General features: G+C 41.3%; 1 protein-coding gene across 1 annotated transcript in view; it reads right to left on the minus strand.

Annotated features, from left to right (window-relative positions):
- ADTRP (androgen dependent TFPI regulating protein) overlaps positions 1 to 14,171 on the minus strand; it is a 185,887-nt gene that overhangs the window by 34,601 nt on the left and 137,115 nt on the right. Inside the window, exon 4 of the mRNA XM_073676684.1 lies at positions 11,085 to 11,200. Coding sequence (XP_073532785.1) covers positions 11,085 to 11,200 — 116 coding nt within the window. The remainder of the gene's footprint in view (positions 1 to 11,084; positions 11,201 to 14,171) is intronic.

The raw sequence follows: 14,171 nt of genomic DNA on the forward strand, positions 1-14,171 counted from the left end.
TGTCGTCCGCTGAGTGGAATTACGATGTCGGCAATAGGGAACTCTTGGCCATTAAGTTAGCTTTTGAGGAGTGGCGCCATCTTTTGGAGGGGGCTATCCATCCGGCCACCGTCATCACCGATCACAAGAACCTGCTATATCTGGAGTCCGCAAAACGTCTGAATTCCAGACAAGCTAGGTGGTCATTGTTTTTTACCAGGTTTAATTTTGTCGTCACATATCGTCCTGGATCAAAAAATGTAAAGGCGGATGCCTTATCTCGTAGTTTCCCTGGGGCTGGGAATACGGATGACCCGGTTCCTATCCTTCAGGAGGGGGTGGTGGTGTCGGCAGTATTCTCTGAGCTTGAGGAGGAAGTATTGGAGGCTCAGGTGGATGCCCCTGTTGGACCTCCTGGGAGACTGTTTGTTCCAGATCAGTTGCGACAAAAGGTGATCGAGGCACACCATAACTCAGCTTTGGCAGGACACCAAGGGAGTAAAGCAACTGTGGATCTTCTTTCGCGTCGGTTTTGGTGGCCTAATTTACATAGGGAGGTGGGAACTTTTGTTGCGTCCTGTGGGGTTTGTGCGCGCTCTAAGACCCCATGTACCCATCCGTCTGGGGCTCTCTTACCTTTGAAGATCCCGGAGCGTCCTTGGACTCATCTGTCTATGGACTTTATTACGGATTTCCCGCCATCTTCGGGTAAAACGGTCATACTCGTTGTAGTGGACAGGTTCAGCAAGATGGCACATTTTATTGCTCTTCCTGCTCTTCCTAATGCTAAAACTCTTGCGCAGGTGTTCATTGGGGAGATTGTAAGGCTTCACGGTGTACCCTCTGATGTGGTGTCTGATCGGGGGTCTCAGTTTGTGTCCAAATTCTGGAGGGCATTTTGTACTCGGCGGGGGATGCATTTATCGTTTTCTTCGGCTTTTCATCCTCAGACCAATGGTCAGACGGAACATCTGAACCAGAGTTTGGAAACATATCTCCGGTGTTTTGTGTCAGAGAACCAGGAGGACTGGGCTTCTTTCTTACCTCTGGCGGAGTTTGCTCTTAATAATAGGCGGAGTGAGTCCACTGGTAAGTCCCCGTTTTTTGGGGCATATGGTTTTCACCCCCAGTTTTGTACTTTCAGTAGGGGGGGCTCTTCGGGGGTTCCTGAGGAGGAACGATTTTCGTCATCACTCGCTTTGATATGGAAAGGGTTGCTGTATAAGCTAAGTTCTATGGGGAACCGATACAAACGTATGGCTGATAGGAAGAGAGTGTCTGGTCCGGACCTAAGTGTGAACGATCGGGTATGGTTGTCTACCAAGAATATAAAACTTAAGGTTCCCTCCTGGAAACTGGGTCCCAGGTTCATCGGGCCGTATAGGATCTGCTTTATAATTAATCCGGTGGCATTTCGTCTTGACCTCCCCTCTAATTTTAAAATTCACAACGTGTTCCACAGATCTTTGCTTAAAAGGTATGTGGCGCCGGTGATACCGTCACCTTTACCTCCTCCTCCTGTGGTGGTCAATGGTAACTTGGAGTTTCAGGTATCGAAAGTCATCGATTCACGTTTTAATCGCTGGTCCCTTCAGTACCTGGTTCATTGGAAGGGGTATGGTCCTGAGGAGAGGATGTGGGTTCCTGCGTCGGATATTAACGCAGACCGATTAATTCGGGCCTTCCACACGACTCACCCGGATAAACCTGGCCCTGAGGGTCCGGAGGCCCCTCGTAGAAGGGGGGGTACTGTCATGGGTGTGTCGCCACGAAGATTGTCGCGATTACACAGCCTGACTTCTCGCAGCTGAGTTTTTGGTGCTTGGTGTTTTTCGGCAGGGAGGGAGTTAATTCTCTCTCTCTGTGCTAGACAAGGCCCAGCCTCGCCCAGCTGCAGTTAATTCTGCAGTATTGAGACTCCTTCAAATACCTGCCGTTCTGATAGGGTAGTTGTCAGTGAAAGCTTCTCATGCAGACTATCAGAGTGATACGTGGTATTGTGGAGTTAGGAGCGAAGTGTACTCGGTGTGGTTTTTTCCCTTCCTCGCTTTATTCTTTATCCCCTTACCCGTTGGTGTTCCCTCCATTGTAGTGGTGTAAGTTTTTTGTATGCGAGGTGGTTTTTGGTTCGCCCCTTGTTCTGTCTCGTTCGTCTTGTACTGTGTTTGGCATATACAGTCCTGTCCCCAATTGTTGTGATCGGGGTCCTTCTCAGGAATAGATTACTGAGGTTCAGGGATTCTCAGGAGGTAGGTTTACGCTGGTGGCCTGGACCTCTGTACCATCAACAGTACCTCCAGGTAGAGGGATTAGGCAGGGCCCCAGTGTAGGGTCAGCATAGGCTCCTGACCTCCTGAACGCCGAGACAGCGTGACAGTCACCCCTACTTCTGGGGATAAGTTTATCCGAGTCACCAGCCTCAGAAATCGCAGGTTAACAGCAGCTCAGATTAGAGACCAGGTCAATGCCACACAGAGTTCTAGCAGCAGACACATCTCTACAACAACTGTTAAGAGGAGACTTTGTGCAGCAGGCCTTCATGGTAAAATAGCTGCTAGGAAACCACTGCTAAGGACAGGCAACAAGCAGAAGAGACTTGTTTGGGCTAAAGAACACAAGGAATAGACATTAGACCAGTGGAAATCTGTGCTTTGGTCTGATGAGTCCAAATTTGAGATCTTTGGTTCCAACCACCGTGTCTTTGTCCGACACAGAAAAGGTCAACGGATAGGCTCTACATGCCTGGTTCCCACCGTGAAGCATGGAGGAGGAGGTGTGATGGTGTGGGGGTGCTTTGCTGGTGACACTGTTGGGGATTTATTCAAAACTGAAGGCATACTGAACCAGCATGGCTACCACAGCATCTTGCAGCGGCATGCTATTCCATCCGGTTTGCATTTAGTTGGACCATCATTATTTTTCAACAGGACAATGACCACAAACACACCTCCAGGCTGTGTAAGGGCTATTTGACCAAGAAGGAGAGTGATGGGGTGCTACGCCAGATGACCTGGCCTCCACAGTCACCAGACCTGAACCCAATCAAGATGGTTTGGGGTGAGCTGGACCGCAGAGTGAAGGCAAAAGGGCCAACAAGTGCTAAGCATCTCTGGGAACTCCTTCAAGATTGTTGGAAGACCATTTCCAATGACTACCTCTTGAAGCTCATCAAGAGAATGCCAAGAGTGTGCAAAGCAGTCATCAAAGCAAAAGGTGGCTACTTTGAAGAACCTAGAATATAAGACATATTTTTAGTTGTTTCATAATTTTTTGTTAAGTATATAATTCCACATGTGTTAATTCATAGTTTTTATGCCTTCAGTGTGAATGTACAATTTTCATAGTCATGAAAATACAGAAAAATCTTTAAATGAGAAGGTGTGTCCAAACTTTTGGTCTGTACTGTATGTCACACAAAATAGTTAATAAATAACGTTTCCCACATGTCTACTTTACATCAGCACAATTTTGGAACCAAATTATTATTTTTTTTTATTAGGGAGCTATAAGGGTTAAAAGTTGACCAGCGATTTCTCATTTTTGCAACAAAATTTACAAAACCATTTTTTTAGGGACCACATCACATTTGAAGTCACTTTGAGGGGTCTTTATGACAGAAAATACCCAAAAGTGACACCATTCTAAAAACTGCACCCCTCAAGGTGCTCAAAACCACATTCAAGAAGTTTATTAACCCTTCAGGTGCTTCACAGGAATTTTTTGAATGTGGAAGAAAAAATTAACATTTAACTTTTTTCACAAAAATGTTAATTTAGACCCAATTTTTTTTATTTTTGCAGGGGTAACAGGAAAAAATGGACCCCAAAATTTGTTGTGCGATTTCCCCTGAGCACGCAGATACCCCATATGTTGGGAAAAAACACTGTTTGGGCGCACGGCAGGGTTCAAAAGGGAAGGAGCGCCATTTGACTTTTTAAATGTAAAATTTGCTTGAATAATTAGCGGACGCCATGTTACGTTTGGGGAGCCCCTACGGTGCCTAAACAGTGTAAACCCCCCACAAGCGACACCATTTTTGAAAATAGACCCCTCAGGGAACTTATCTAGATTTGTGATGAGCACCTTGAACCCCCAGGTGCTTCACAGAAGTTTATAATATTGAGCCGTAAAAATACAATTTTCACATTTTTCCCACAAAAGCATTTTTTTCAGCCCCCAATTTTGCATTTTCATAAGGGTAACAGGAGAAATTGCACCATGCAGTTTGTTGTGCAATTTCTCCTGAGTAAGCAGATACCCCATATGTGGGGGAAAACCACTGTTTGGGCACACAGCAGGGTTCGGAAGGGAAGGAGCACCATTTGACTTTTTAAATGTAAAATTTGCTTGAATAATTAGCGGACGCCATGCTGTGTTTGAGGAGCACCTGATGTGCCTAAACAGTGGAAATCCCCCAAAAGTTACACCATTTTGGAAACTAGGCCCCTCAGGGAACTTATCTAGATGTGTGGTGAGCACCCTGAACCCCCAAGTGCTTTAAAGAAGTTTATAACATGGAGCTGTGAAAATAAAAAATCTAACTTTTTCCACACAAATGATGTTTTAGCCCCATTTTTTTATTTTCACAAGGTAAGAGGAGAAAATGGACTCCAAAAACTTTTGTGAAATTTCTCCTGAGTACGCCAATAGTTCATATGTGGGGAAAATACAGTGTTTGGACGCACGGCAGAGTTCAGAAGGGAAGGAGCACTGTGTGACTTTTTGAACGCAAAATTGGCTGGTATTGAGAGCGGACGCCATGTCACGTTTGGAGAGCCCCTGATGTGCTTAAATAGTGGAAACCCCCCACCAGTGACTCCATTTTGGAAACTACACCCCTCAAGGATTTTATCAAGTGATATACACTGTGTGCAGAATTATTAGGCAAGTTGTATTTTAGAGGATTATTTTTATTATTGATCAACATCTATGTTCTCAATCAACCCAAAAGACTCATAAATATCCAAGCTTAATATTTTTGGAAGTTGGAGTGGACTTTTTTTCGATTTGGCTGTCTTAGGAGGATATCTGTTTGTGCAGGTAACTATTACTGTGCAGAATTATTAGGCAACTTAATAAAAACCAAATATAATCCCATCTCACGTGTTTATTTTCACCAGGTAAACCAATATCAGTGCACAACATTTAGAAATAAACATTTCTGACATGCAAAAACAAAAACAAAAAAAATTAGTGATCAATATAGCCACCTTTCTTTATGATGACACTCAACGGCCTTCCATCCATAGATTCTGTCAGTTGCTTGATCTGTTTTCAATCAACATTGCGTGCAGCAGCCACCACAGCCTCCCAGACACTGTTCCGAGAGGTGTACTGTTTTCTCTCCCTGTAGATCACACATTTTATGATGGACCACAGGTTCTCTATGGGGTTCAGTTCAGGTGAACAAGGGGGCCATGTCATTATTTTTTCTTCTTTTAGACATTTACTGGCCAGCCACGCTGTGGAGTAGTTGGATGCATGTGATGGAGCATTGCCCTGCATGAAAATCATGTTTTTCGTTCATTATTTTTTCTTCTTTTAGACATTTACTGGCCAGCCACGCTGTGGAGTAGTTGGATGCATGTGATGGAGCATTGCCCTGCATGAAAATCATGTTTTTCTTGAACGATACTGACTTCTTCCTGTACCATTGCTTGAAGAAATTGTTTTCCAGAAACTGGCAGTAAGTCTGGGAGTTGAGCTTCACTCCATCCTCAACCCGAAAAGGTCCCACAAGTTCATCTTTGATGATACCAGCACATACCAGTACCCCACCTCCACCTAGCTGGCGTCTGAGTCAGAGTGGAGCTCTCTGCCCTTTACTGATCCAGCCTGTGGCCCATCCATCTGGCCCATCAAGAGTCAATCTCATTTCATCAGTCCATAAAACCTTCGAAAAATCAGTCTTAAGATATTTCTTGTCCCATTCTTGACGTTTTATCTTATGTTTCTTGTTGAAAGGTGGTCCTACTCCAAGCTGCATAGGCTTGAGAGCCAACTACCAATTAAGTAAATCTGGTGATGTGCATCTCTGTAATGAGGAGGGGTGTTGACTAATGACATCAACACCCTATATAAGGTGTGCTTAATTATTAGGCAACTTCCTTTCCTTTGGCAAAATGAGTCAGAAGAGAGATTTGACGGGCTCTGAAAAGTCCAAAATTGTGAAATGTCTTGCAGAGGGATGCAGCACTCTTGAAATTTCCAAACTTTTGAAGCGTGATCACCGAACAATCAAGCATTTCATGGCAAATAGCCAACAGGGTCGCAAGAAGCGTGTTGGCCAAAAGAGGCGCAAAATAACTGCCCATGAATTGAGGAAAATCAATCGTGAAGCTGCCAAGATGCCATTCGCCACCAGTTTTGCCATATTTCAGAGCTGCAACGTTACTGGAGTATCAAAAAGCACAAGGTGTGCGATACTCAGGGACATGGCCAAGGTAAGGAAGGCTGAAAAACGACCACCTTTGAACAAGAAACATAAGATAAAACGTCAAGAATGGGACAAGAAATATCTTAAGACTGATTTTTCGAAGGTTTTATGGACTGATGAAATGAGAGTGACTCTTGATGGGCCAGATGGATGGGCCAGAGGCTGGATCAGTAAAGGGCAGGGAGCTCCACTCCGACTCAGACGCCAGCAAGGTGGAGGTGGGGTACTGGTATGGGCTGGTATCATCAAAGATGAACTTGTGGGACCTTTTCGGGTTGAGGATGGAGTGAAGCTCAACTCCCAGACCTACCGCCAGTTTCTGAAAGACAACTTCTTCAATGGTACAGGAAGAAATCGGCATCGTTCAAGAAAAACATGATTTTCATGCAGGACAATGCTCCATCACATTCATCCAACTACTCCACTGCGTGGCTGGCCAGTAAAGGTCTAAAAGAAGAAAAAATAATGACATGGCCCCCTTGGTCACTTGAACTGAACCCCATAGAGAACCTGTGGTCCATCATAAAATGTGAGATCTACAGGGAAGGAAAACAGTACACCTCTCGGAACAGTGTCTGGGATGCTGTGGTGGCTGCTGCACGCAATGCTGATCGAAAACAGATCAAGCAACTGACAGAATCTATGGATGGAAGGCTGTTGAGTGTCATCATAAAGAAAGGTGGCTATATTGATCACTAATTTTTTTTGTTTTTGTATGTCAGAAATGTTTATTTCTAAATGTTGTGCACTGATATTGGTTTACCTGGTGAAAATAAACATGTGAGATGGGATTATATTTGGTTTTTATTAAGTTGCCTAATAATTCTGCACAGTAATAGTTACCTGCACAAACAGATATCCTCCTAAGATAGCCAAATCGAAAATAAGGCCACTCCAACTTCCAAAAATATTAAACTTGGATATTTATGAGTCTTTTGAGTTGATTGAGAACATAGATGTTGATCAATAATAAAAATAATCCTCTAAAATACAACTGGCCTAATAATTCTGCACACAGTGTATAGGTCACTGTGACACACATGGATCGTGGACTCACTGTGCCATGATCCGGGCTTACCTAGGAGGGGTGTAGCTAAGCGACTACCTGTTTTTTGCTAGAGCGTCTGATGGTGGAGTTAGAATTGAGCTGAAAAAAGAAAGGAAAAAATCAGCTCACCCACCTAGAAGATCAACAGCACGAAGCCAGGAGTGCTACCAGAAGAACAATAAGGAACCAGCAAGATCCAGCTGAACAATCTTCTAAAATCCATATTTTATTGGGTCATGCAAAAAATATTTTAAAAGTCCACCTTGGAGAAGAACAGCAAGTGCGTTTCGAACTAGAAGTTCTTAATCATTGCATAGCAAAAAAACAGCAAGGAAGTGGTATTTATATGTCACGTCCTGCTATGCACCTGTTCAGAGCTAGGTTAATCAAAAATGTAAACACACATACCATATTAAAATCGTATAGCATAGAAACAATGCATATAAATGTGAATAATCCAAAAGAAAAAAAAAATAGGGGAACATAAACATAATAATAATCCATAAATAATCACTCATAATGATACATCAAATCATGTCTGATATTTAAACCTGCTGGTACACGTGTATTTAAAGTATAAATCCACCAACTTTCTCTATTAAGGAGTTTTCTCCTATGATCACCCCCTCTATGAGGTTTCAACACTTTTTCTATGCCCGTTACTAGAAATGTTGAAGTATCTCCATTATGGCATAACGAAAAATGTCTTGATGCTGCAGAACACCTGATACTTAAATTTATTATGTGCATCTGATAAATGCCGTCTGATGCGTCTTTTCAAGGGAGTACACGTACATCCCACGTATTGGAGACAGCACGCACTACATGAAATAATATATATGGCATAAGTAGTGTTACAATTAATAAAAAAATGTATGTTATATTTTATATTGGTAGAAAAAGATGTAAAAGTTGCTGCATTTTTAACATGGCTGCAGCAAGTGCAAATGGAGTGACCACATTTATAAAAACCGGTTGTGTGTAGCCAGGTACTAGAATTAGAAGGATCTTGTTTGAGAAAAAGACTAGGGGATAAAAGATCACCCAAAGTGGGTGCCTTATGAGCTGTTAACCTAACTGGTGTTAGTATTTCTCTCAATTTGGGATCTGTAGAAAGCATAGGAAGATATTTGTTGATAATATTTTTGATCATGGAAAATTGGGGGCTATACTGAGAGACAAAGGTGACCTGGTTGGATCCATTCACACCATCTGAAGGGTAATTGCTGAATTTGGGCCCGATCATATCACTCCTGTTTTTAGAGCTAACTATGTTGTATGCTCTTTTTAAAGTCCATTTGGGGTAATGTCTAGCTGATAGTCTATCTACGACTTTTTTTGCTTCAATCTCATATTGTCGTGGGTTACTAGTGTTCCTTTTTGTTCATATTAATTCTCCTACTGGTATATTAATTATAGTCTTTTTATTATGACAAGAAGAAGCCAGTAAGGTAGAATTTCTAGATAAACTTTTTCTATAGGGTGTGATAGTTACAGTGTGATCAGTCAGAGTCAAAGTAATATCTAAAAAATCAATCGAATTAGATTGTATATTATGGGTGAATTTAAGATTCATAGAATTGTCAGAAATGAATTTAAAAATTTAATTTGCCTCTGACCTTGTCCTGTCCCATATCAAGAGCAGGTCGTCTATGTAGCGACCATACCACCTGATATGGGAGGAGAAAGGACCAGAGTCAGAAAAAATGTACTGTTTTTCCCAAAAGGCCATAAAAATGTTGGCTATAGAGGGAGAGAAACTCGCCCCCATTGAAGCTCCGCATGTCTGTAGAAAAAATTGTTTGTTGAAGGAAAAATTGTTGTGGCCGAGTAAATATTCAACTGAAAGCACCAAAAACGTTGTAAATCTTCACTATAAGTGCTATAAGTATGGAGATGGTATGATAATATGGAGATCATTAATGTGTGTGGTATACACGGATAAAGACCTACAACATCACATGACAGCCAAAGGGATGAATTCCCCCATTTAGTATTATCAAGAGATGCTATAAGATGTTTAGTATCTTTAATGTAACCAGGTAATTGTTTGACTAGAGGTTGTAAAAATATATCGATCCACATGCTGAGTTTTTCATTTAAGCTACCAATACCTGCCACTATTGGGCGGAAAGGTGGGGGAAAATAATACCCAATAAAATATGGATTTTAGAAGATTTGTTCAGCTGGATCTTCCTGGTTCCTCATTGTTCGTCTGGTAGCACTCCTGGCTCCGTGCTTTTTTTTTTTTTGGCAAAAAAGTCAGTTTTTTGGAATCAGATTCATCCTGGGATAATTCAGAAGCCACCACCTCAGATGACCTTTCAGCTAGACATTACCCCAAATGGACTTTAAAAAAGAGCATACAGTATAGTTAGCTCTAAAAACAGGAGTGATATGATCGGACCCAAATTCAGCAATTACCCTTCAGATGGTGTGAATGGATCCAACCAGGTCACCTTTGTCTCTCAGTATAGCCCCCAATTTTCCATGATCAAAAATATTATCAACAAATATCTTCCTATGCTTTCTACAGATCCCAAATTGAGAGAAGTACTACTAACACCAGTCAGGTTCACAGCTCATAAGGCACCCACTTTGGGTGATCTTTTATCCCCTAGTCTTTTTCTCAAACAAGATCCTTCCAATTCTAGTACCTGGTTACACACAACTGGTTTTTATAAATGTGGTCACTCCATTTGCACTTGCTGCAGCCATGTTAAAAATGCAGCAACTTTTACATCTTTTTCTACCAATATAAAATATAACATAAAATTTTTCATTAATTGTAACACTACTTATGTTATATATATTATTTCATGCAGAGCTGGATTTGGATATTGTAACATGCTCTGACAGTATGGACTCTGGAAGGCTAACCAGAGGAGACACTGGTGCTGGTTCAAGTACCGTCGGAACGGTTTCAGGTTCGGGTACCATGGGTGCGGCTTCAGGGTTTAGGCACCACGGGTGCAGTTTAAGATTATAGTTCAGATAACTCAGGATACAGGGTCACGGTTAGACTAAACAGGTTTACAGTAACACGAACAAACTACACAGGATACTAGGACGGGAGACCTGGCAACATACAGTTGCACTCACACTCAATGTAGGGAACTACAGCTATTGGCTGGGGGCATTTTCAAAGTGCATGCTGCCTCTTCAAGAACAGGGGAGCGCATGTGCTCGCGCACTAGGCCGGGAAGCCTATGCGACATGTACAGACCAGGGAGAAGGGAGTCATGATGGGGACTACGCCACGTGGATGAAGCAGTGAGTATGTCGGGGTCCCTGCATGGAGGATAATCGGGGACCATGCAGGGGCGCTGGCATTACTCTTACAGTCACTTAGTTGGAAATTAGCTCAATGATATCAGTTAAAATATACAAAGTTAAATTTACATTATGAGTTATGGAGGCTATTATGTGGCAAATGTGTGGTTTGATTCTACAATAGATGGATGATATGGAAAACTTACACACTAGAACAAATTCATTCCTATGTCATAGCTTACTGCAAAGTGAAGATTTTGGTGTAAAACCTATATACACACAACATCATATATTTTTATTGTTATAGCCATTTATTGTTATTCCCACAAGCCGTTCCTGTTTACTTACCAGCTTATATAGGATATTGAACAAATCCCCAAGAGGAGGAGTCCCTTTCTCCTTGGAGGATAGTGATGTGGAGATGTTACAATTTCTAAGACTGCAATAGGAAACACAGCTGAGTGCTGAAAAACAAACAAGCTCATATTTATTTTCCATCAGAAGAATTGATACTTTGTTACCTTCATGTTATTGTATTGTTGTTGTTTTTTTTGTTTTTTGCTCTGTTAAAGGCCAGATGATTTTTCATAATAAGCTGTTATGTACAGTATGTACATGAGAAATAACTATTTATGGCCAGAATATGACTTCTATCTTGTATTTTTCACCAGTTTTTTATCAGCATGCTCTAAATCTAATTTTCAGTTGTCTCTGAGCTAGTGGGTGGAGACAAGCGGCTATGACATCTTCCATGCAATGCACACAAAGATATAAAGGATTCCTAGTCTCCTGTTTCTCTGTAGTACATGTTCAGAAGCAGCAGCATCGTGGAAGACATTATACAGCAGTACTGAGCAGTGTTGCTGTGAATTCAGCACTGGGTTGAGATAAACACTGACTAGAAATCAGGAGTTTGGATCTCTGTGTATCTCTATTTTTTACATCCTAGAAAAAATAGCCACATCCACTACTATGAAACATCAAAATGCATTTTATTTTGCATATTTAATAAAAACTATTAAAAAAATGGAAAGGGAACACTCTAAACAAGATAATCTTAAAGGGTAAGTGGTTCATATATACAATTTTATGTATCGGTATGCACAAATCAATCACACAATATAAGTAGTTTCATAAGTTCATTGATTCAGTTAAATCCCCATTTTAATAATATAAATTGTATAGTGCAAGATAAGTAAAAAATGGGAAATATATACTGAAAATAGATAATTTTTACAAACAATAGTTAAAGGGAACCTGTCAGCTGATACATGCTGCCCAAACCATGGGCCAGCCACTGACTGTAGTATCCCAAACACGTATGCTTTTCTCTGAAACGCTGCAACGTTTCAGAGAAAAACCTACTTTTAATGGCCGACAGAGACCAAGCTGCGAGGGTGACTAGTGATATAGATGGGTCTCCACCCACTGACAGTGGGACCCTCCTGTACAACTAGTCATTCGTGCGGCTTGGTATCCGGCGGCTATTAAAAGTTTGTGTTTCTCTGAAATGCTGCAGCAGAGACAAACATACATGGCTGGGATCATACAACCAATGGCTAACGGCTCACGGTTTGGGCCGCATGTATCAGCTGACAGATTTTAATACATACATTAGGTACCTCTGTTAAATATAAAGTGCCATCAGGCCATAAGTGCTTAACTAATTATTTTGCGAGACATTGTGGGATTAGTTCTCATAAATAATAGTACTTTAGACCATATTAACCCCTTAACGACCGTCGATATGCCTTTTCACGGCGGTCCATAAGGGTACTTATTCTTCAGCACGACTCTTTCACGGCACTGAGGAATAAGTGAATAGCACCGCCAGTCAGAGCCAGTTCCTGTGGGTGTCAGCTGTATGTGACAGCTGACACCCTGCATTATAAGCCCCTGCCGGTTTTGAAGCCGATTGGGGCCGATTAACTCCTTAAATACCAATGTCAATCGTGACAGTGGTATTTAAGTTGTTTCAAGGGGGTCGCAATACCCCCTTAGTAACCATCTAACCCCAGTGATGAGAATCCCGATAGTTACCATGGTACCCTGAGGTCATGTGATGACATCAGAGTACGGTGGCCTGTGAGATCCAGCTGTAAGATGTGTCTCACAAGCTGGGTTAGTGACTCACTGACTACTCTCATGCACTGCAGTATATGAAAACTGCAGAGTATGAGATCAGTGATCAGAACACCGTAAAAAAAAATAATAACACGCCAAAAATAACGCTTTTTCATCATACTGACTCACAAAAAAGTTAATAAAAAGTGATTAAAAAGTCATATGTAAAAAAAAATTGCATAAATGAAGACTCCAAACAGTCTCGCAAAAAACAAGCCCTAATATGGCTCATTTGGCAACAAAATAAAAAAAGTTATAGCTCTTAGAATATGACGATGCAAAAACAAATTAATTTTTTGCTAAATATTGTTTTTAGTCTGTAAAAATAGCAAAACATAAAAAAACAATATAAATTGCTGTAATTGTACTGACCCGATGAACAAATTGGTCTCATTACTTTTACCATATGGTGAATGGCGCAAAAAATAAAAATTAAAAACAATAACTGAATTCCTGGTTTTTGTTCATTCTGTGTCTGAAAACTCTGAATAAAAAGCGATCAAAAATTACTAGGTGCCCCAAAATGGTATAAAAAAATCAGCAACTCGTACGGCAAACAATAAGCCGTCATACAGCTCTGTTTGCCAAAAAATAAAAAAGTAACAGTGCTCAGAATATGGCAACAAAAAAACTTTTTTGAGCCAATGAGCAAAAACGCATTTTTACTGTGTGATAGCAGCAAAGCTTAAAAAAAAACTATGTAAATCTGATATCGCTGTAATCGCACCAACCCAAAGAATAAATCCGCCTTATCACTTATACTGCACAGTGAACCACGCAAAAATAAAAATAAGAACTATTCTTGTACTGCTGTTTATTTGTTCATTCTACCTCCCAAAAATCAAAATAAGGCTCGGCTCACATTTATCCTGCGCTCTCTGATGATTGCTCACATCGGGATTTCCATGTAAATTCCCCAAAATTGCGATTCAGACAAAACCCCAGACAGAGCCACTCACTTATGATGCAGCTGGAGTCATTTTGGACTAGTCTGTGTTCCGGCAGTGTCCCATCATTTTAGGAGTTTTTTTAGCGCACAAGTGTGGGCGACCACAGATCTGTGCATGCCTAAAAAGATGGAGACCACCGGAGCAGACATCAAACGGAGCCCAAAGTGTCTCCATCTGCCTCATTATGGTGGATGGTTCCGTAGGGGTTTTGTCTGAATCGCATTTTTGTGGGATTTAAACGGAAATCCTGACGTAAGTGCTCAGCATAGAATACAAGAATGTGATCCCAGCCTTATTCTGGAAGCGATCGAAAAATGTTATGTACCCCAAAATGTTACCAATAAATCCCTAATTTATCCCA

The sequence above is a fragment of the Phyllobates terribilis genome, unplaced genomic scaffold, assembly GCF_046119375.1.
Source record: "Phyllobates terribilis strain yellow unplaced genomic scaffold, ASM4611937v1 Scaffold_4__5_contigs__length_816908805, whole genome shotgun sequence".
Taxonomy (NCBI): Eukaryota; Metazoa; Chordata; class Amphibia; order Anura; family Dendrobatidae; genus Phyllobates; species Phyllobates terribilis.